Here is a 23,441-nt window from a genome sequence, read left to right on the forward strand (position 1 = left end):
ACATAAATCAACTTCTCCCTTCTTTACTCATGTGGTTCATGAATGTTGGCATGTTTTTCGCTTCAGCAACATAAATCAACTTCTCCCTTCTTTACTTTTCCCATTGATTTTTCATAGGACAGCCTTTAAGCTGAGTTCATGCTCTCCTGGTATTTTTGTTTTCACCTAGGACTCCTTGGAAGGCTCACTGAGAATCTGAATCAAGCAATGCTTTTTCATGCTCTCAGCAGCCTGGTGGTGTTTTAACACAGAAAGATAACTCATGCATTAATAGCACTTTCTCCATGTCTTCCCACCTTCTCCTGTGTGTAAAGTGCAGAACATCTTGACATTGGTTTTACCTGGTGCAGTCTGTGAGTGAATCTAATGTGAAGATCACCCCAAAGGAATAAACTATTTACTATGTCAAACCTACCTTGCCCTTTGCCCTCTCTGCTCTGTTTTCTTTGCTGGGGGGTGTGTGAGTCAAACAGATAATGTGGATCAATTCACTGCTGTGTAGATCAGAGAAACCCAATGGAAGGTCTTCAGGTTATTCCACATCATCCTCTGCACTTACAGCCCAGCAAAGCACCAGCAGAAGCCTGGCAGATGTGGGTTCTCCTCGTGCTCTGCGTGTGTTTCAGTAGGAAGCCCTTGAAGACTGCAGAATTGCTTCACTTTTCAAGAGAAAACTGCTTTAAAGCTTTCGCAATGTGGCTGAATAACTCCACATTCACATCTCACCACCTGAGCTGCCACACGCCTGTCCCCATGGCCAGGCTGACCCACCAACAGCCTCTGTGCTGCAAGTTAAACTTTAATAGGTGCAAGAGCTCAGATGTGACTCCACCGCCCATATCCTTCCCCTTCTTCTCCCTGCTGGTGAGTTCAGTGCAGCAGGACAGGGAGCAGGGACACAGCACTAAGAACCTGTAACTGGGGGTGCCTCAGAGATGGAGACCAGTGACCCATGGGGGAAAAGAGTCGCTGTTGTCGGTGGTGGTCTGGTAGGAAACTTATCTAGCTGCTGTGTGATAGCACAAAGCCAGAGCTGTGAAAGCATTGCGTGGACGGGGGGGGGGGGGGAATGTCTGATGATGGGGTCTTTTGGAGGGGTTGGTTGGGAGGCAGTGAGGCTCATTCAGACAGCTTTGTGGGACTCTGTAAGAGGAGAACATCTCTTCCACTCAAGAGAAAGGTTTGCTGCTGAGATATCTCAGGGATGCAATGCATGGCTATGGTTGGCACTTGGCTTGAATGGTGTGTGCAAATGCATCACAGAATCGAGGGGGGAAATCCTGCCATCAAGAGTCATTCTCTCAGAGGATGGTAGTGCCCAAGTAGATTAAATCACAGTCCTCTCTTGGCCTGCCAGATCCTCTGCCCCTCATCTGCTTCTGGCTTTAACCAAGTCCCTAAGGTGAAATGGTCTGTGAGGACTATTGGTAAACACTAGGCTAAGAGGAAGTGCCTCCTCCTGCCCATTTTGGCTTGGGAATGGTTTGCCTACTTTGCTATTTGCAGAGTGGTCTTACTTTAAAGGACAGCATAGCAGCATTAACTGTCTTTTGACCTTTTGGTTGTTACATTCTCGGTCCCCGTGCTGCTGGTAAGGAGCAATGACACAAGAATCTGTAGTTCTGCCAGTGATTAATGGTGGAAACTAAACCCCAAAAAGACAACCATCCATTTAAATAACAAGCAGGACACAAGTGTGAGGACCTTTTAAAGGTGACATCTTGCTTTTGCGCAGGTCTAGCTTCCCCTGCTGTGTTCCCAAGGGAATGCTGCAGCACCCTGAATTCTATCCAGGAAGATAAATCTAGTCCATAGAGGAGTAGGGAGTTTGCCTATCCAGTCCTGTTGTGTCTGGATGAAGGGCTTAGCTCTGCTGCAATTCATCACTGTGTATGAGTAAGCTCTGAACTTGGTGTGACTTTATGCAATGAGTTGTGATGGATGACTCTTGTCTTGGAGGCTCTGTGGGTACAGCAGGGGAGCCAGAGAACTTCTCCCCTGGAAGAAGTCCTTTAAGGCTCTTGATCAAAGGGTTTTCCTGTATATACTGAGCTGCTGCTTTCCCTTTATGATCCAGTAGTGATCTGTGATGTATCAATAGTGAAACACTTCATCTGCTATTCCTGATCCTTCTCTTGTAGGTGGGTGCATTAAATGCCTGTTTCTTTGCGAGACGAGGTTTCTATGTTGATGTTTATGAAGCCAGAGAAGGTAAGTTCAGCCTGACCACTACTGCTTTATCAATGTTTTCCTGTCCCTTTGCTGATAACAGCTTTGGGGGAAGCAAAAGAGGAACGGTGTGAGCTCACTGAAACTGGAGGAAGAAAATGAAACCCAAAAGTGTGGCACCTGAAGGATATTCTTTTCACTCTTTAGCTTCTGTGGTGGGGAGGAGCATTTGCTTGAAATACGTTGGTTTGTGTGGAGGAAACCCACCCTTAAGCTACTCAAATGATGCCTTTTCATGTTCTTGGCTTAAATATTGATTCAAATCCTCATCTTTGGAAGTTGTTCTCTGCATGCAGAATATTAGTGCAATGCTGTTGAGCCTGGGCAGAGATGGAAGGTCAGAATGACACTGGAAAGTGATACTCACCATGGTTTACCCGTTAAACTCTTTTTGCTGGTTGTTGTGCATGCCACCAGTGTCACACGCTGAAAAAGCTTCTGGTTGCTCTTAGCTGCTTCCTGGATCAGATGGATTTTACCACCCTGCTCCAGTGTCTGGCCCATGGCTTTGCTGAGATGCAACCCTGAAAGCTCTTGGGGTATCCAGTGCATGATCTGCTGCATGCACTGGATAGACAACACTTAGTGAGGCCATTCAGAGGAGGAACAGGCCAATGTTGAGACATCTCCATCCGACCAGAGATGGGTCTGGGCACAAGCTGCCAGGTGTTCACTGCTTGTCTCCCTTCACTGAGAGGGGAAGCAGCTCTTAGTGATGATGACCTCCAGCATTATAGGGAGCTGTTGGGATGCAATGTTCCCTTTGCAGCACTTGGTTGCAGCTGCTTCTTACAGGCTGGAGGTGGCATGGAAGAATCAGCCCTTGAAGCTGCTCAGCTGCCTTCCCAACAGCTGAATGTGCTCTCTGTGCACACAGCGTGGGGGCACAGGGACTCCCCCTGCCCTGCTGCTGTTGCCATAGGGATTATGGGAGATGCTGTAGTATCAGTGTCTCCATAACCAGCTGCTTTTCCCATGTAGATATCCGGGTGGCCAGCTTTACCCGTGGCAGAAGCATTAACTTGGCCCTGTCCCATCGAGGACGCCAAGCCCTGCGAGCTGTGGGCATGGAGGAGCAGGTACCTGGGCAGCCCAGCCTGGGGGCAGCACCCAACCCTGGGCTCTACTTAAGGCAGAGGGCTGACAAGAAACCTGGAGAAGAGCGCTTTGGAGAAGGGTCTGTAGGGACAGGACAAGGGGAATGGCTTTAACCTGCCAGAACAGGGGAGATTGAGATGAGCTCTTAGGCAGAAGCTCTTCCCTGTGAGGGTGCTGAGGCCCTGACCTTCACAGGGTGCCCAGAGAAGCTGTGGCTGCCCCATCCCTGGCAGTGTTCAAGGCCAGGTTGAAGTGTGGTGCGAGGAGGGGGAATGGCCCTTGGTGACTTGTGCCCTTCCCTTGGCAGCTCCAGTTTGGCCAGAGGGCTGGGTTGTGTTCCCTTCCATTTCAGATTGTGTCCAAAGGCATTCCCATGCGGGCAAGAAGGATACACACACCTTCAGGGAAGAAGTATTCTATTCCATATGGGAAGAAGAACCAGGTACCAGTCTCACGCTGTCACTCTGGCGATGTCTTAGATGGTGTTTGTACTGCTGTGTGATGGACAGCAGGGCTCACACTCCTTGGAAGGATGCTGTGTGCAGGAAAAGTGTTTCATGACCCCCTGGTTTTGGTGGGACTATTTAGAATGGGTGGTGTTCCTCATCTGGCCATGCAGAGCAGCCTTCAGCAATGCCTCCTGAACGTAGTGTTTGCTTGCCTTGCAGTACATCTTGTCCGTGGACAGAGCAAACCTGAACAGAGAGCTGCTGACAGGTAGGCTGCCAGCTTTGTCTGCAGATACTTTTCACCCTGTTCACCCAGGATTTAAGCTTTGCCCCATGAACAGGAGACTTTGGGCCTCAGGCTTTCTATGAGTTCTGCGTAACCTGGTGCTCAGAAAGCACAATTGGGATATAGCTGTGTTTGTGAGGAGAAAATCTGCTTGTCTGACACAAAACGATATTCAAGTAGGTTCCCCCGAGGCCTTTCTGCACATGCACCTCTCCTGCATTCACCCTTGAGCAGGAGTTGTCTCCACTTCATGGCTCCTGGCATGGGATTCTGCTCCAGGGCTTCGCCAGCCAAAGCAGGAGATACCTCCTGAGCCTCGCCACGCTTCCTGCAACCCCAATTGTACAGAGACAGATAGGAATTGGAGCAGTGTGGCAAAGCATACCACCAGGACAGGCCAAAGTTCCCATATACGCACCTCACCCCATCCTGAAATACAACTGTTGGAAACCTGCTGTAATAGCAGAGTCCCTATAATTTAGGGATCCCTTGGAAATTGTTTGGAGGGATCACATTTAGCCTCTACATTTACTTGTTTTTCCACAGCTGCTGAGAAGTACTCCAACACCAAACTGTACTTTGGACACAAGCTCCTGGGGTGCAATGCAGAGCAGGGGACATTAACCATCAAAAGGTAATCCCTGCACAGCCTGGGATGCAGTGCTGTGGTCAATGAATTCCTGCTTAATCATTCCTAAAACCTCAAACAATTGAGCAATCTTGGTTTGAAACTGGTGTGTGATTACCGAGGGGCAAGACCGTGTCAGCTCTGGAAAGGGTACATATGACAGCAGGGTTTCTGGGGAGGCTGACAAGAACTGAAGCAACCCTCTAACCCCCAGCAGCCTGGCAGCAGGAAGGGGATATAATGCTGAGCTGTGCAGGGGATGATGTGCCAGTCTCCATAGTGCTTATTTACAGAGACAGGTCACTCGTCAGGACTGGCAGCTAATCGTATAGAATCATGGAATGGTTTGTGTTGGAAGGGACCTCAAAGCTCATCCAGTTCCAACCCCTGCCACAGGCAGGGACACCTTCCACTAGAGCAGGTTGCTCCAAGCCCCTGTGTCCAACCTGGCCTTGAGCACTGCCAGGGATGGGGCAGCCACAGCTTCTCTGGGCACCCTGTGCCAGCGCCTCAGCACCCTCACAGGGAAGAGCTTCTGCCTAAGAGCTCATCTCAACCTCCCCTGTTCTGGCAGGTTAAAGCCATTCCCCTTGTCCTGTCCCTACAGGCCCTTGTCCAAAGCCCCTCTCCAGGTTTCTTGCAGCCCCTTTAGGCACTGGAGCTGCTCTAAGGTCTCCCCTTCAGGAGCCTTCTCTTCTCCAGGCTGAACCAGCCCAGCTCTCTCAGCCTGGCTCCAGAGCAGAGCTGCTCCAGCCCTTGCAGCATCTCTGTGGCCTCCTCTGGACTCACTCCAACAGCTCCACGTCCCTCTTGTGCTGTTGCCCCAGAGCTGGATCAGGACTGCAGGGGGAGATCTCTCCAGAGCGCAGCAGAGGGGGAGAATCCCTCCCTCAATCTGCTGCTCATGTGCTGGGGGTGCAGCCCAGCGGGGTTCTGGGCTCAAGCACTCAGTGAAGCCAGGTCATGGAGAGCTTCTCCTCACTGACCTGGTTTCATTGCTGTGTTCATGCTCTATGAATAGCAGCACTGAGCCAGCAGTGCCTGTTGCATTCTTGGGTAGATGTGGCAGAGTTGTGCCTTTTGATAACTTGCAGGATACATTTTTATCCTAATGCTGAGGTATTCCCAGTCAGTGAAGCCAATCCCCCCTTAACAAAGTTTATCACACTGGGGGTTACCTTGACATTTTGCAGAAGACAGAAGCACTGTGCCCAGCAGTGCTGAGCTGGCCTTGGAATCACAGCAGCATGGATCCAAGGGGCTTTCTTGCTTTCAGATCTGACCAGCAACCCTTGGAAGTAGCATACGACCTCATTGTGGGATGTGATGGAGCCTTCTCAACAGTCAGAAAGCAATTCATGAGGCAGACACGTTTTAACTACAGTCATGAGTACATTCCTCATGGATATATGGAGCTGAGCATCCCTCCCAAGGATGGAGATGTAAGTGTACCTGTCCTGGAGGCTGCTCCCATCTCATGGTGCTCTGCTACAGAAGCTCTAGAGAAACTGACTTCTCACCTGGGGCTCAGCCAAGGGATTAAAACTTCCCTAGGAGAAGGCAGACAACTCCTCCTATCTTAATGGTGGGGCCCATGTCTTGGTTAACTCTGAGAGGTCCTGGGGATACAGGAATGTGTCTGTGAGGACCTCAGTAACTGCAAACCATGAGCTTTTTGCCCATCTTTCCTGCCTTTTCCTCTTATTCTTGTTCTGTCTCCCAGAAGCATCAGGTTCCAGAAAGGAGCCCTATGAATATTGGTATGAAGGATGGCAGCGGGTGTGCTGGTGTGGAGGGAAAGCAGAGGCTGGGCTGGGGAAACTGATCAGGGCAGGGACACACACAAGGTGATTTTCCTTCTCTTTCAGTTTGTCATGGAACCAAACTACCTCCATATCTGGCCAAGAAACACCTTCATGATGATTGCACTGCCCAACATGGTGATAACCTGTGGCCATGCTCCCGTGGGGCATGGGATGGAGCTTGTGGGGATAAACTGGTTGTGGTGGCAGGGGCTGGGAGGGATGATGCGGTGCCAGGAGAGACCCCCAGATCCCTTGGGTCTTGGGAGGGGTGCAGGACAGGACCCACAGAGCTGCCTCTGCCTCACTGCACCAAGCAGGTACCTGTGCACTTCTCTGCCATGCACCCGAGTCCACTCAAACCCCCCAAAACCAGCTCTCTGAATGTTATGAACTGGATATGGGAGCACCAGGGCAGTGTGCCAGACCCATGCTGGCCACCACATACTGCCTGTTCCCCAGGGGATGCAAGCCCACTATGGGGCATGGGGTGTGATTGTTGTGTGAGAGGCTGGGCACTGAGCTGCTGCTCCAGGTGCTCTCTATGGCCTCTGGGATTCTTTCTGACCTTCCTCCCTGGCTAACAGGACAAGTCATTCACCTGCACGCTCTTCATGCCCTTTGAGGAATTTGAGAAGCTCACAACGGACGAGCAAGTGCTGGGCTTTTTCCAGACCTACTTCCCAGATGCCATACCCCTCATCGGAGAGTAAGTGTTCACATCTCCTCTTCCTGCTGTGAAGGCAGGGGACCCATCCCCACCCAACCTCAGGGTCCTGGTGATGTGGTGATGAACGCTGTTGGGGTGGATCCCCATGGCCTGTAGGTCCACATTGTGTCTGCGCTGCATCAGGACAGACATCTATCCCATTTTGTTGGCTTTAACCTGCCAGAGGGAAGATTGAGATGAGCTCTTAGGCAGACGTTCTTCCTTGTGAGGGTGCTGAGGCACTGTCATAGGGTGCCCAGAGAAGCTGGTGCTTACTGACTGTGGCTAAACAAGCATGCAGGCAGTGAGACACAAGAGTGCCCAGCAGCAGTGGAGACCCTCTCACTGGTGGGCCAATGGCATCAGGGCAGCAGCACAGAGCCAGAGCATCCCACTCCTCTGGGGGGGGGGCTGGTGGCACTGGGGACCAAACCCTTTCCACCCACATTCAAGTTAAGTGAAGAGCTTAAAACCTGCAGACAGAATATTTGGTCTATAGGGAGAAATTAATGAAATAGGTTTTCTGGCTTCCACATTTTTCCCAGCACAAATAGCCGGGTGAATAGGCTTGGGTTTTGCATCCCAATGCTGACATTGCCATGGCTCCCTGTGCTTTGCTGTTGCATAACATCTGTATCCATGGCAGGACAGAGCCTTGGGTTATGTGATCTAGTGGAAGGCGGCCCTGCCATGATCTTAAGGTCCTTTCCAACCCAAACTCTTCTATGATTCTATGACTTGCTCTTCTTGTCTCTTTGGTCCTCCAAGTGAAGTATCTTGTTTTGCCTGAAGGCGAGAGCTGAAGCAGGATTACTTTTTGCTGCCAGCCCAGGCCATGATATCTGTGAAGTGCTCTTCCTACCACCTTGGTTCCCGGTGTGTGCTGATGGGAGATGCTGCCCATGCCATTGTGCCCTTCTATGGACAGGGCATGAATGCAGTAAGTTCACTTACATCATTTGGGTCCCCAGTCTTTTCACCCAGAAATGCCTGGGTTTAGGGGGTAGGTCCATAGAGTTCAAGGGCTGGCCTGTCCCACAGTCTGATGTCCTCTGCATTGGCAGGTATTGAGCTCCCCTCATGCACTTGGCTGCTTGCTAGGACCTGGTTGTATTCTGGGGAGGAGAAGGGATGGGGTGGTTGTGCTGCCTTGCCACGGAGCAGAGGACTGCATGGAACTGGGGTTCAGCAGGACAGTCCCAGGCTGCTGGGAAAGGCAACTCCCTGGATTTCTCTGCAAGACCCCTGGCAGGGTGGCCTGGAGTAAGGCTCCTGCTCTGAAGCCGTGGTCAGTGAGACCCTGCACATGCAAACACCTACACTAGCTGAGCACCCATGAGGGCACTTGTGAACGCATGGTTCCTTCTGCCTATTCACCCTCTAATCTTCCTCCCAGGGCTTTGAGGACTGTCTGGTCTTTGATGAATTAATGGACCGCTTCCATAATGACCTTGGTGAGTGAGGAGACCAAGAGCAGAGGAGGATCCCTGCTGGATACCCTGCTGACGAGCTGCCCATGAGCTTTCTTCTCCCAGGTGCCTGCCTCCCCGAGTTCTCCAGGCTGAGGGTGCCAGATGACCACGCCATCTCAGATTTAGCCATGTACAACTACATAGAGGTAGGCAAGCTACACATTGACTTGTGGCTCTGGTGGCACTCTTGTCCTAACAGAATGCACACAGCTGGCAGGGTCTATGGTAAGACTCTGGTTGTGTCCTCACGTGGGAGACTTGAGCCTAAGAGCTCCTTGGGAATGCCGCTGGGGCTGGGGAGGCTCAGCTCTCTCCAGGCAGCACAACAGCAAAGATGCCCTGCAAAAGGGATGACTTGGTGTTGCAGATGCGCGAGCACGTGAATTCAACATGGTTCATCTTCCGGAAGCACGTGGACAACTTTCTCCACGCCCTCATGCCTTCCACCATCGTCCCGCTGTACACCATGGTAAGGCTAGTGCCAACTGAGCTGCCACCACCTCCTCCTGTGGCTGGCTTTGAGGTGGTGACGGGCTCCTGCTAACCCTCACAGGTGACCTTCACCAGAATTCGCTACCACGAAGCGGTTCAGCGCTGGAAATGGCAGAAGAAGGTGGGTCAGTGAGGGTGCCTGTCCTTCTTCCCCATGCGGTGACCCTCCTGAGCATCCTGCTTTGGTGGTGGGATAGGTGTGAAGACTTTGGTGCCACAGGTAGGAGCAAACCTCTGGGTGATGCTGGGGTTTCTCTTTGCACTTGCAGATAATAAATCGAGGGCTCTTTGTCATCGGAGCAGCAGGACTGGGGGGCACCTTCCTCCTCATAAGGTGGCTGGCTCAGGACTTGGGCTTCTGCATGGAAAACTTGTGGGGCTGGTCCCGTTATCTGAAGAATATCGGAAATCTTCCCTTTGGCATACAAGTGGCTTAAATGTAAGGGGAGGTCCTGGCTGTAATAAAAGTGAAGGCATGGATGTGTTTCTTTTGGGGATGTGGCCTTGCAGGTCCTGCATGCCCTCTGCCTCTTGCTCCCTTGGGAGAGGTGGTGGTTCCTTGGGTGAAAGGAGCCCATAAGGGCACAGAGTGGCCAAAGAGCAGGGTCTCAGGTGTACCTGCCTCATCTCAGCCTTGTCTCAAGGGATGTGGTGTGGCATGGGCTGAGTACAGGTTTTGTGTGCAGTAACAGGGGAACTCTTCATCAGGGACTGTAGCGATAGGACAAGGGGTGATGGTTTCAAACTGAAGCAGGGGAAGTTTGGGCTGGAGATAAGGCAGGAGTTCTTCCCTGTGAGGATGCTGAGGCGCTGGCACAGGATGCCCAGAGAAGCTGTGGCTGCCCCATCCCTGGCAGTGTTCAAGGCCAGGTTGGATCCAGGGGCTTGGAGCACCCTGCTCTAGTGGAAGGTGTCCCTGCCCGTGGCAGGGGCTGGAACTGGATGAGCTTTAAGGACCCTTCCAACACAAACCATTCTAGGATTCAGTGATTCTATGACTCTGTGCCCTTCCAGCCATCAGAATGGCCACTTGAAATGCTCAGGGTGTCCCACACCATATTGCTGACTCCTGCTCTTACCAGAATCAACGTCTTGACTTCAGCTGGCTCCCTCCTCACCCCAAGTCAAAGGAAATATGGTCCAATTATTCCTGATGGAAAGGAAAAACCTTTAAGAAAAGATGGGGCAGTGTTTGGAGCCTGGAGGAAAAGCTGTTCCACACCTGGCTGAGAAATACTTCTGACTTTTGCCATCAGCTCTCCGCAGAGAAATCACTGAGCCTTTGGGCTAAAGCAAGACCAGGGGCCTGAAGGACCCTCCTAGCTCCCTGTTTTCCCTCTGGGATTTTGCATGTGCTCTAGCATATACTTCTGTCTAATGCAGTGACCAATCATAGTTCTTTCGGAAAAAGCCTGGATCTAATTTTCTCCAATTGTTCCCCAAAGCATGTGCGTGGCTGTGCTTGTTCTGCACGCGCTACACCAGCACCAAAACCTGTGGCTGCTGGCAGGGTGGACAGTCTTTTCACATAACAACCTCTGCCTGGGCCCCCAGCAACGGGCATTGCATCCAAGCCCTGGTCTGCATCACTAGTGAGTCAGTTTTGGTTTGCAGGGGATGTAGATGGCAAATGAGTGTAGAAGACAGTTTTTGTCTCTGGCCAGCATCTTTCCCAGGCACAGTATCTATGGATGGGAGCTGCTGGCAGCAATGGCAGGGTTTTGCTGTAGTTTCTGCAATGAACACTTCAGCTGCTGCCCTTGCACTTGATTCTTAGCAGGACAGATGTATTTACTTTATATATATTAGTTTTTATTAATGTTAAACCTCTTCAGATGGCAAATGAAGATGGGACGCAACACAGATGTATGCAAATTATTCCCAAACTCAAAGCAAATATGGAATTGTACTGCTATTTCACAGGAATGACCCCCCAGTGTAAGAGCAATTAGCTGCTGTGGAAGTGCTGAGCTGCAGATGCTCTGGGTCTTGCACACGACTGGCCCTCAGTGTGTCTGATGCACTCATAGAGCAGGGAAAAGATCTCGCCCTGTGGCCAAACTCAGTTTCATGTGCTCAGTGCCAAAGTTTCATAGTTCAGTTGCTCCTTTGTGTCCTTGTGATGCAGAGAGCTCAAGGCCTGGCAGAGGCAAGCCAAGCCTGCAGGAGCCCAAGTAGAACCATGCCCAAGGTAGGTCTGAGAGGGGAGCAACACAAGATTCAGTGCATGTTGCCCAGCTGTTCTTTGTGTCTGGGTACAGGTGCTTGCTGGCCCTTAGGCCCCATCACCTCACTGAAAGCTTCAGAGCAGACCACCAGCGTGGAGGACCCTCCATGTCCAGCTGAGCTGTGAGTGGTTCAGACACCAGTGCAAACACAGTGCTGGGGATCAGTGCAGCAGGCGAAGGCATGGAGCAGCATGGGAACAGATCCTGCTAGAGCTCAAGGGAAAGGGCAGGTTTGCAATTCCAGCTCCAAGTCAATGTTGGAAGCACTCTCTGCACTCGGCTGGTTTTGGAGTGTGAAAAGTCCTGCCAGAAGGTGAAGGTCATCAAGAGCTGAGAGAGACAGTAACCAGGTACAGGAGCCGTTGCGTGTGCCTGCTGGTGGGACCAGATCTGCAGTCCCATCCATGGCAAAGTTGTGTCTGTTCCTTTCTCCCAGCTCCACTAGCACAGAGGCACCAGGACACAGGCATGGTGAAGCCCCTCAGCCAGTGCCTGGTGTGCCGGTGGCCTCTTGGAAGAAGGGAACAAACTGACAGGATGAAGAAGAGGAGGTCTGAGATTTCCTTAGCATGGCATTTCCTTATTTCACAGTGGGTCCCAGTCCTGCCGGGTGTTGCTCAGCTTCACTGATCGTCGAACCTGGGGTTCACAACTGTGGTTGTGGCACTCTTGAAGAGGGGATTATCAGCCTGGAGGGAGAAAGGTGAGGAGCCCATGTTGTCGGTGGAGCATTGCCTATCCCACCCACATCCCAACCTCAACAGTGTTGGCAGAAGAGCCTACAGTCTGCTTTAGCACCCTGCAAACCCATCCAGTCTGTGAAACTGGCCAGTGGGGAGGGCGCAGGTCTGCTATGGCTACCACTGGGGAGGACGTCCCTCCCAGATGTCCCCACCACATGAACACAAGCATCCCAGCACACCCCACCAGTACAGATGGGCTCTCTTACATCGTTCCACTTGGCCTTGGACTTCTCCTTTTCGAACCGGCGGTATTCCCTGCGGTCAAACAGTTCCATCAGGAGCCGCCAGGTCAGCAGGAGCACCAGGCCAATGAGGGCCACGCCGGCAATGGTGCTGCCCACAATCAGTGCAATGTTGGGAGGCTTTGGGCACTCTGTGGGGCAGACAAATGGTGTCTGGCTGCAGCCCCTGCTGAGGCTGCCATGCAGAGGGGTAGGAGCAGCAGGGCTGGGGTACCTTTCTCAGGATCCACGGTGACGGTGTATATCTCCTTGCCATCCTCCTGGACCATGCGGAAGGAGATCCAGCAGTTTTGGGAGTCCTTCTCCCTGCACTGCCTGCTCTCCCCTGTTATATTCTGCACCACACGGATGTTGGGGCAGGCCTGGGAGCAGTTCTTCTCGAAGGGGCCGCTCTCGGAGGCTCTGCACTCCACGCAGGAGCTGCAAAACAGGTCACAACAGCTCACCTCTGCAGGGACAACACTCTCACCCTGGGTTTGGCCACCACTGGTCTCTGCCCAAGCACAGCCAGGGACCTCCTGTGCCTGCCTCCCCACCACCCTTTGTGCCATCTCCATGTGCATCACTCACACATATCGGGCACAGGGCGAGGGGCAGCTGGGGCACTCCTGGCAGAAGGGGGGCTGGTATCCCCCCCAGCACTGGCAGCGGTTGCAGTGGCAGGTCCCGCGGTGGCTGCACTCGTTGCCATGCTGGTTCAAGCAGCCTTCTGTTGACTTCTTGCACTGGCAGGCGCTGCCCTGGTACTCAGGATTGCACTTGCACTCCCCACAGTCACAGTTGCCCCGCTCTGCATGGGAAGACCTTTCAGATGTGACAAGGATGCTGCAGAGAACCAGGTCTCCCTCCCTCTGCCCATGTTTGGAAAGCATCACCCACCCCGCACTGTGGTGTGGTGGGACCCAGGACCCTCAAACCCACCCATCTGGGGTTTGGCAGGGAAATCAGCACCTCCTGGAACAGGTTGCCCAAAACCTGTGAATGCTCCATCCCTGACAGTGCTCAAGGCCAGGTTGGAGGGGCTTGGAGCAACCTGTTCTAGTGGAAAGTGTCCCTGCCTGTGGCAGGGGGTTGGGACTGGATGAGCTTTAAGGACCCTTCCAACCCAACCCATTCCATGGTTCTATGGTTTAGTCTTTCTAAGCAGCACCACAGTGGAGAACCCATCACAGCCACATCACCTCTGCCACCACAGGGAAGGCCATTGTGGAACTCGCAGTTGACGTTGTCGCACTCGCAGAAGGTGCCGTAGATCTGCTTGTTGGGTTCGTTGCTGGTGTGGCAGAGGCACTGCCCACACACGCAGTCCCCCAGCCCCGAGCAGATGACTGAGCTGTTGTCCTGCCGGCAGCTGCCCTCCAGCTCCTTGCTGCTCTTGCCTTTCGTGTCACACTCGCAGTTCTTCCCTATGTAGCCTGGATTGCAGCTGCCAACAAAGGAGAGGAGTGAGCCCAGGTCAGTGGCCACAATAAGTGCTGTTGCACATATGCAGGGCCCATACCTCAACCAAAGGGGAGCAAATCTGGGATAGCCACACCAAAACCCAATCATAACATGTTGGTGCTGCTCCATGCTGGAGCAGGGCAGCTGATTGGGAGGAAACCTCAGAAACACTGCTTTTTCCCCAGGTCCTATTTACAACACCCAACAGTTGTCTGGAAATTATTGCTAGAGTTATAATTTTCAAACCCTTGCCAAGGTTTACTTCCTGAGGAAATCTAGTCTTTTTTCCCCTCCCTGTTACCAAGGGGCCAGGAAGTGCCCTTAATGAGCTGCACAAACTGCAGCCAGGAGTGGGATTTTGAGTGATTTCTACAGAGACCTGTTTCTGTTCAGTGGATGGTTTGGTGGATGAATGGATAGCTGGACAGATGGATAGCTGGAGAGATGGTTAGATGGACGGGTGGAATGTTGGATAGATTGGTAGGTGGGTGGATGGATGGGTGGATAGCTGGATGGTGGCTGAGTGCCCTTAGGAAAGCAGCAGAGGCTTCACCAACACGAGAGACATTGTGTCCCCCATCTCCATGAACATAATCCACCTCTGAACAAGAAAACTGGGGCAAAGCTGCAGAGGTAAGCCCTGGGCTGGACCTGGCAGACCCCTCCAGCAGCTCCCCAGCTCTGGCAGCGTTTGGAACAGTGTTGTGTGGATAGCACATACCTGCAGATCCCACAGACAGTGGTGCCCTGCCCGCTGCAGGCGGCTGGGTCCGACTGCTCCTTGCAGTTGCAGTTGCACTTGCTCTCCACGTGGACCGTGAGGGTGTCTGTGAAGCCCAGGGGGCGGATGGTGAAGGACTGGCTTTTGATGCACTCTTTGGCTGTAACCTTCACTCTGAAGGTGACCTAGAAAGTGCACAGTGAGATAGGGAAGGGCCAAAGGCCATCAAGGCAGCTTCAGCAACCAGAGGTTGCTGAATCCCACAGCATTTTGGACATTAATGTGACCAGGAAGCCTGAAACAAGAGGCTGGGCTCCTGTTGTCAAACAGGATGGGCATCAGGGACCTGCTGGTTGCAGGATGTTCCCTGTACAGGGGGATGTACCTCTTCATTGATCTTGATGTTGTCGCACTGCCCTCTTGCTTTGTCTGTGACTGTGCTTTTAGTACATAAGGAGTCATATTTGACATCAAGGGCATCTGGAAGGGTAGAGTGGTCCAGGATGATCAGTGAGGAGAGGTTCTGTGGAGAAATGGTGGTGCAAGTGCCATCAGTCCGAAAGGAGATCAAAGCAAGGGAATGTGGAGTTGCAGGGCAGGGTTTCCCTCCAGCCTAGGAGATAGGGGCAGGAAGCACCCCAGCCTGTGCTGTCAGCTGCCTTGGGTGGTTCTCAAAGGCAGGTACCAGCATTGAAGAGTTGGGAAGCTCTTGCTTGCTGTGGGCAGAGGGACTCAGCAAGTCTTGTACACAAAGCCCTGGTCACACTTGCTGTGTGAGGACACACAGTGGAACCCTTTCCCTGCTCCGGAATGGGTGAAACACGGTCTCCTCTAGCACTTACATTGTAGGCCACCTGAATGAGCTCAACGATGTTGCTGGAGTCCTCATTGAGCTCTCCCACTGCTGACTTCGGGATCATCTCACTGAGTTTCTGCCAACAGAGAGCAAAGAGGTGAGTGGTCCCCCTGTGCTGATGGTGGAGCATGGGGGGACCACAGCAGCAGAAGGACATGCGGAGCTGCTTTTTGTCCTCCTGGGGAGGCACCTGGACCATCTGAAGTCTCCTTACCTTGTAAACATCCACCACCTTACTGGTGACAGCAAAAATGGGCTGAATGTTGTTTTCAGCAAGTTTCTGGACCAGCTGCCCAACAGAAGGGTAGTCCTAGGTAGGGAGAGGGATGCCACATTCAGCATGATCTCCCCCACCAGCTGAAGTGTGGAAAGATTGGGTTTTGTAGCCCAAATGGTGGTGGTTATGGTGACACTGTGGTATCAGCTTTTTGTGTGACAATATTTATCCTACCTGTGGGAGCACAGCTGAGGGTGCAGAGCTGCTGAGTAGCCGCTTGGTACTTACAAACTCGTTGCTTTTCTTGTACATGTTGTCCTCCAAGTGGCACTGGCCATCGTTGGGGGTCAGGATGGCTGCAAGCTTGCCATCACCAGCAAAGTGGAAGCCATCATCAGTGGCATACACCAGCAAACGGGTCACGTTGCACCAGCCGATCAAGTCCTACAAGTGGCATGAAGACCTGTGCTGAGCAGAGCTGGGAGGACATGGTATGGCCCTGGCCAAGTCCCATCAGCCACACTGTGGGCACGAAGGAGGTAGGTTACACGAGATCTGGGCTAAGATGCTCTCTTGTAACCCCCAAAGTAACCAACCCCACTGCTGAACTAAGACTTAGACATGATGGGCTTCCAGAGCCTACCTGGAAAGGGGGAGAGCCACCATCCATGAGCTCGGGTCACAGACTCACCCCACACACTGCTGCCTGCATCATGGCATCCAGCCCCCCTTCGGGTGCATCCAGGTTTCCCGAGATGTACTGCTTCCCCACTTCACTCTCGAACTTCTCTGCATTGTCAGTCAGCGAGAGGATGTGCTTGAAGGCGAAGGGAGGTTGGCACTGCTTGTCTTTGGAGGGGCAGGGGTTCTTTAGCTTCTCAGGGTGTGTGTTCACAAAGGGCAGCACAGTCTTGTCCACAAAGGAACCAAACCCTAGGGCATCCAAGACTGCAATGTCAATGGCAGCAGGGACCAGCAGGCATGGACAGTCTGCTGGCCCCCATGTCCACATCCCTTGCCCTGGCATGCTCTCCAGCCTTGCAGAGGAGGGGTCATGCTGCCTGCTGCCTGCATCCCACTCCATGGCTCTTTCCAGCTCTCAATGATTGGAGATAGGCTCACCTATGCGGCGAGAAGGGGTGGTGCTCTCCAGTGCCCTAAGCAGCTCCCCTCCCAGCTTCTTCACCTTCTCCAGGTCATCCAGCATGGAGTAGGAAAGGTCCATGAGGTAGTAGAGATCAATGGGGTACCCCATGGCACGGCGGAATTTCACCTCAAATACAGCGGGCTGTCCTGCAGAACAGGGATGCAGGATCATCTGCTGTGCTGGGGCTCACATCCTACCCCAGCACACCCCTCCCACTGGGATCCTCCTCGCTTGCTGAAGCGAAGGGGAGGAAATGCAGACTGTGAGGAGTGGAAAAGAAATACAAGAGAGGAAGAGGGAAAGAAAATAAAAGAAGGAAAGGAGAATGAAAAAAAAAGGGAAAAGGAAAGGGAAAAGAGAAATTAAAGGAAAGGAAAGGAAAGGAAAGGAAAAAGGAAAGAGAAAGGAGGGGAAAGCGAAAGAGAAAGGAGGAAGAAATGTGGTCCCAGCTGAGGCTGGGAGTGAGCAGGAGGGCACTGGGAGTGAGCAGGAGGGCACTGGGAGTGCCAGGGAGCCTGTACCTATCCTCAGTTTCAGGTGCACCTCCTGGGGAGCGAGCTGTACGTCACTGCTCAAGGAGCTGTTCTGTGTGGTTGCAATGTCGTTCACTGGGAACTCTATGTCGCCGCGTGGGCATCCCCGCTGCAGCAGCTGCTCCACAGTGTCGCAGCGGATGGAGTCTGGCTCGCCAGCTTTGGTGAAGCTCTGTGTGTTGCAGCATCAGCAGGGAACAAAAGCAGAGGAACAGGTCAGTGGGCTCCTTACCAGATGACCCACCTCCCAAACCACAGCTGCATGGAGAAAGGAAGGTCCAAGGGTCCTGCCTGCCAGATCCCCAACCACAAAGGAGGACATGAGGCTCTCCCACCATGCAACCCACCCCTCCACTGCAGGCAGAGCTGGGCGGGCAGGGTGACATCCCACTGACTCAGAACTGACCACATCAAAGCCTACATGGACCTACCAGCTTCTTGCACCAGGCACAGCCAGGACCAGACTGAATGCAGTCCTTGCATGTGCCCACCTTGATCTTGGGGCATTCCATGGCAAAGGCTGAAACAGAGAGAAGATAGGGTTGGTGTGGGGGGCACCTGGGGGAAGCTGGTCTGTAGCAGTGCAGTCATGGGGTGCTCTGACACCCAGCACAAGGCACCCATGTTGTCTTCAGCCAACCCTGCCTATAAAACCCACACTGGAGGCCCTGGCAGGGTCCCCACCTGCCTTGCTGTCCCTCAGCTGGACTGACACGGGGGAGATTGAGATGAGCTCTTAGGCAGAAGCTCTTCCCTGTGAGGGTGCTGAGGCGCTGGCACAGGGTGCCCAGAGAAGCTGTGGCTGCCCCATCCCTGGCAGTGTTCAAGGCCAGGTTGGACAGGTCATGGAGCAACCTGCTCTAGTGGAAAGTGTCCCCGCCCATGGCAGGGGTTGGAGCCAGACAATCTTTAACTTCTCTTCCAACCCAAACTATTCTATGATTCTAGGTAGAGTTAACTCCACATCCTGGGAAATACAGGATCTGATGCTTATGTGCCTCTCAATTCCAAATGCTGGGCAGCATTTGGGTTCATTCTCTATTTTACTACCCACATAAGCTGCTGGGAGGAAGGCAGCGAGGAAGGGCAGGTTGGGCTCACCTGTGGTCAGCAGCAGCAGCACCCAGGTCACCATCGGTAGCTGAAGGCAGCGGTCACAAAACATCTTCTGTAAGACATGCAGAGCATCCCTATGACCACCTTGTGCACAGCAGCCACAGGGAAAGGAACCCCCAACCCTACAGAAAGTGGCTGCAGAGGGTGGTGGCCCCAGGGGGACATCCCACCAGTGTGCTGGAACATGACAAAGACCCTGTTCTTCACAAGCACATTCTCACTATGCTTGTTCCAGCTGCTCACACTACTTGCTTCTTGCCCCAGAGCACAGCTCCTGATCCCAGAAACTTTATGCTACTCATGAAGTTGGCTAGGTCACTCGTGGGAAGCAATATCCCAGTGTTCTTCCTGTGGTGTCAATGAGATCATGCCCGCTAACACTGTCATTTCCTGTAACACCTTCTCCCCCATGCAACCCTGGAGCAAAACCCAGCCTTGCAACATGGATGTACAAGGGGAAGTGACAAAAGAGGAATCTGTTAAAAGAAGAAAAAGGAATAAGAAAGCCTAAATAAACAACAAACATTGTCCTTATTTAGCAATATTAGACACAATATCCCCAAACCAGGTCATTGGGTTTGAAATAGCCCTGAGTGAGTAAACAACCACTCTGGCTCTCATCAACTTCTCCAAGTGCCATCCCCTATCCTGTGGACCCACTGGATTAACAACACAGTGAAATGGGAATGAGAAAACAGGGAAACTCCAATAGACGCTGAGACGTCTGGATGCCCTTTCTTAGCTCATGAGTCTCTGTAAGATACCACACAACCAAAGGATCACAGAATCAACCAGGTTGGAAAAGACCTTCAAGATCATCCAGTCCAACCATTACCCCAGCACTGCCAAGACCACCACTAACCCATGGCACTAAGGGCCTCATCTAGAATCATGGAATCATAGATCAGTCTTGAAGGAAGGTCTGGTCTCCTCCCAAGGACAGAAAGGCCTAGGTAGGATGGGAGTCATTTCAGTGAGGTTTGGTGCCCAGCTATGGTATGGATTTGGAACTGTGCAGGACCACTAAGGCTGGTTCCCACCATTGCTTATGGCTGGGGCCACATGGATGTGAAGATTTGCAGCCTTGGGGAACTCACCATGCCCTGGAGCCAGCCTCCCTAGCATTGCTCCAGCAGCCTTGCCCCCTCTCACAGCTCCCCAGGCAGCAAGAGGTGCCCCTGTGGCCGCCCCATCAAGCTCTCACAGCGGTGTGGCCTAGAGGCTCACTCTGCAGTGGCTGTCCCAGTACCTTCCTGTGATGGGTGGGCAGAGTCCTTCCTCACAAAGACACCTCCACAAACACCTCTCCTCTACCACAGTCCATCTTGGCAAGAGTTTTAAGGGCATCATTTACCGTGCCAGTTGCACCACCCCTGTCTGTGTTATACACTCTTGATGTGCTTAGCTGGGCCCACATTTGTGTCACCTTCAAATCGTGCCAGCACCGTGTGAGCTTGCAGACAATGGGTAAAACCTCATAAGTAAAAAAAAAAAAAAACAAGAAAAAGGTCTTGACTTAAGAGTAAAAGTTCTCATCAAGGCAGGGTGGACAACAGAGCCTAGTTGGACCCTCCTGGATGCACCCTGTTGGACAATGACCTTTCCCAGATGTGCCTAATTGGGCTCCAGCCCTTCTCCTCATCCTCACTGGAGTTAGAGGCTCCTGCTTACAGGCTCATCTTATAAAATAGAATCCTAGCATAGAATGGTTTGGGTTGGAAGGGCCCTTAAAGCTCACAGAGTTCCAACCCCTGCCACAGGCAGGGACACCTTCCACTAGAGCAGGTTGCTCCAAGCCCCTGTGTCCAGCCTGGCCTTGAACACTGCCAGGGATGGGGTAAGTTTCCAATTAAAACTGGATTTTAGAAAGCTCTCAAACCCCAGAAGTAAAGTGGAAAGCTCCACGTAAGCCAGCTCTGGATACTGTTGAGTTTTGTAATGCAGGGTACATTTTGTGGGTTGGATTTGGTTGCCTTTCTAATCCCGAAAGTCATTTCTGTCCCTTGTTGCAAGAAGGTAAACCACACATGCTGCTTGTAGGGAGAGCAGCAGAAGAAACCTCACCACTTCTTTCCTTTTGCTGTGGAGGGAAATTGCTCACTGGTATGTGGGTGGCCCATGACGTAGGGTGACCTTCAAAGAGAGCAAGTAGGGCTTCTGCTTTTGTCTGCCTCCTTACAGTGCTCAGGCTGGAGAAAGCAGGTTTTTAATCTGAGTCTGCATTAGCAGGGCCCACATATAGGCCTCAGCAGCATTTTCTCCAGCTCTCTTGATGGGGGCTCTTCTGGATGTGCTCTTCATCATCTGGGATGTTGGGTTTTCTTCCTCTTTTTCATATATTAAGGCACATAGTCCATCCTCCTGCCCTGGTGTGAAGGAGCAGAACTGCAGAGCTCTACAACCTACTTCATCCCAGGCTAGGGAGAAAGGTGCTGAGACTGAGCACCCCTGCTAGGGGCAGGGCATGGTGCTACCAGGCCCTGGTATCTGTCTTGGTACCTGCATGGGTCATGGTGTCTTCCTTGGCCCTGAGCTCTGATCTTTGCACCACATGCCTTGGGCAGCTTGGGACTGGGCCTCTGCTTCACCAGGAGTCCTCTGTGGAAGCCACCAGGGCTCTCCATCTGTGGAGCATCTCTCCCTTGTTGCATGTTACATACTTGGCACGGCTCAGGCAGGGCAAGAGTCTCCTGAAGGGTCTGTGAGCCAGAAAATGCGAAAGCAACCTCAGAGAAGGTACTGAACACTCCAGTGGGTGTCAGTGGGATGGAGCATGCTGCTGGGCATCATGAAGGAGTGAGTATAGAGAGGGCTGAAGGGGAAGCGTGAATGGTAGTGCCAATCCTGTTGCTATAAATAAGATGAGTGTTCAACAGCAGAGACAGGTCTTGCAGTCTGTTAGCCACAACACCCCTGCAGTGCTTTGCTAAACATCTGTTTTCTTGCACAATGGGAGGATGCATTCTTATGCTCGGTGTCGCAGGACTTCTGGGGCATTTAGAGCTGTTGGAGTGAGGCCAGAGGAGGCCACGGAGATGCTGGGAGGGCTGGAGCAGCTCTGCTCGGGAGCCAGGCTGAGAGAGCTGGGCTGGTTCAGCCTGGACAAGAGAAGGCTCCTTCAGGGGAGACCTCAGAGCAGCTCCAGTGCCTAAAGGGGCTGCAAGAAACCTGGAGAGGCAACCTACAAGAAACCTTGGAGCAATCTGCTCTAGTGGAAGGTGTCCCTGCCTGTGGCAGGGGTTGGAACTGGATGAGCTTTAAGGTCTCTTTCAAAACAAACCAGTCTGGGATTTTTAAGAGCAGAGAAGCCATTTCTTGTGTCTTGTCTCCTGTGGGCATCACCCCTTGAATGATCCCAGTGGGCACGCTGTGATGGTTTGCAGAGATGGAGGACAGAGTCCTGGGCCTGAGCAGGGACCCAGAGACCTGCCTAAGGGCACAGCCTGTCCCCTGGAGCTGGCAAAGCTCATGCTTCCTGGGAGCAAAGGAGGGATCCTCTGTCACCAGTCCTGTGGTGACCTGATTATGTCTGTCTCTGAGAAAATACATCACCCTGCGCCACACTCTCCAGCACTGAGATTGCCTGTGACAGAACAGCAGCAGGATGAGGACACAAAAAGTGCAAAACCAATCTGTAAAGCAGGATGTGAGAACCGTGACAGCAAAATGCACTGCTTAAAGCCTTCCCACACCTTGCAGGAGCCACATAGCAGCACCCACACTGCCTGCAGGGTGCAAAGCCTCTTCTCGTGTTCACACATTTGCCTGCGAGGACATGACCTGGGGCTGTGGTGTTGGGAAAAGCATCCAATGTAGATGCTAGGCTGCTTTCCCCAGCCCTGGGCTGTGCCCCGCATTTTGTCTGCATCCGAGAGCCATGGAGACTTAGGGAAGGACCTGCTGTCCCTGGGGTTAGCTTGCCTGCAGCCTCTGCTGCCTTTCCCACCACTGCTTTCAATGGTGTCAGCAAGGTATGTCATGTGTACAGCACACAGAGAGATGGAGGAGAGGAGAGAGGGTCTCATCCCTTCTCCCAGCTCTTCTTGCAGGCCCCCAGGGGTGCAGGGACCTTCCGTGCTGATGGTGGCACCACACCAAGCCCTGCTCGCGCCATGTCACCACGCCGCTTCCCTCTTCCCCTCTGAGCCGTCACATCCTGCAGCTGATGGTGAGTGCCTGTATGGGATCCCACAAGGAAGAGGGATGTCCTGGGAGGCGAGCCAGTGCAGCCCCCAGCCCTGGTGCTTGCCTGGTGCTGCTGGTGGGCACGCAGGCAGCGCTGCTCTCCCCAGGGCCATGCGTGAGGGTGACGGGGTAGCATGCTGCACCCTCTCTGCTCTGCTTTCCAGTCCTGTGGGGTGGTGATGAAGGAGTTGTTTGGGGTCTGACACCCTCTCCTCGATAACTACCTGCAGTTCTATGCTTAATCCTACCTCCTACCTCCTACTCCTGCCCCCTCCAGGGGCAGGAGTTAACTGAAATGGTGACACGGGCTTTGGACAAGGGCCTGTAGGGACAGGACAAGGGGAATGGCTTTAACCTGCCAGAACAGGGGAGATTGAGATGAGCTCTTAGGCAGAAGCTCTTCCCTGTGAGGGTGCTGGCACAGGGTGCCCAGAGCACAGAGAAGCTGCTTTTGCAAAGGCTGCTCACAGCAACAGCCACACCATGCCACAGGTGGGAGAGACACCATGCTGTGCTCCCAAAGCCCATCTAAGCAGCCAGAGGTTAGATCAAGAATTATAACCCAAATCCACTGGAAACACCAGAGCTACCAAAGCACCTTGCTGCCTGGCTGCTTTCCACCCCCCACAGAAAGAAGAAACAGAAGCAAAGAAATGGAGATGCTGTACTTACCTTGCATCAAGCCCTCTGCTCCGTCCCGTGCTTCACCTGGGATAGGGATGGTCTTACCTTCTCGAGCTTGGCTGGGAAAAGCAGAGGGGCATCGGGAGCTTTGCAACACACCCCAATCCTTCCTTCCTATTTCTTACAGTCGGCTGGGGCTGAAAGGAGGAAGTCAGAGCAGT

General features: G+C 52.8%; 2 protein-coding genes across 3 annotated transcripts; one reads left to right on the plus strand and one right to left on the minus strand.

Moving 5' to 3' along the window:
- The first annotated feature begins 843 nt into the window (after nucleotides 1-843).
- Nucleotides 844-9,645, plus strand: KMO (kynurenine 3-monooxygenase). Its single transcript, XM_057412351.1, has 15 exons — nucleotides 844-989; nucleotides 2,142-2,211; nucleotides 3,211-3,308; nucleotides 3,680-3,769; nucleotides 3,996-4,044; nucleotides 4,609-4,696; nucleotides 5,967-6,132; nucleotides 6,559-6,630; nucleotides 7,080-7,201; nucleotides 7,994-8,141; nucleotides 8,598-8,655; nucleotides 8,737-8,819; nucleotides 9,041-9,142; nucleotides 9,227-9,286; nucleotides 9,435-9,645. Exons 1-15 carry the CDS (start codon nucleotides 936-938, stop codon nucleotides 9,600-9,602), a joined length of 1,428 nt encoding a protein of 475 aa, XP_057268334.1. The 5' UTR covers nucleotides 844-935; the 3' UTR covers nucleotides 9,603-9,645.
- Nucleotides 9,646-10,964: 1,319 nt separating this feature from the next.
- ITGB2 (integrin subunit beta 2) lies at nucleotides 10,965-23,441 on the minus strand. 2 transcript variants are annotated; one of them, XM_057412295.1, is made up of 16 exons: nucleotides 23,269-23,441; nucleotides 18,397-18,460; nucleotides 17,727-17,815; nucleotides 17,284-17,467; nucleotides 16,738-16,908; nucleotides 16,307-16,548; nucleotides 15,904-16,059; nucleotides 15,613-15,708; nucleotides 15,385-15,474; nucleotides 14,928-15,065; nucleotides 14,543-14,727; nucleotides 13,560-13,804; nucleotides 12,949-13,168; nucleotides 12,593-12,798; nucleotides 12,343-12,509; nucleotides 10,965-12,082 (listed from the first exon to the last, which is right to left on the minus strand). In XM_057412295.1, exons 2-16 carry the CDS (start codon nucleotides 18,458-18,460, stop codon nucleotides 12,017-12,019), a joined length of 2,319 nt encoding a protein of 772 aa, XP_057268278.1. In that variant the 5' UTR covers nucleotides 23,269-23,441; the 3' UTR covers nucleotides 10,965-12,016. The 2 variants fall into 2 exon arrangements, with proteins under 2 accessions (XP_057268278.1, XP_057268277.1); XM_057412294.1 differs by having other exon boundaries at nucleotides 18,397-18,463.

Source organism: Pezoporus wallicus, unplaced genomic scaffold (genome assembly GCF_028554395.1).
Source record: "Pezoporus wallicus isolate ANWC-B61680 ecotype Strahan unplaced genomic scaffold, APGP_CSIRO_Pwel_v1 contig_6566, whole genome shotgun sequence".
Classification (NCBI taxonomy): Eukaryota; Metazoa; Chordata; class Aves; order Psittaciformes; family Psittacidae; genus Pezoporus; species Pezoporus wallicus.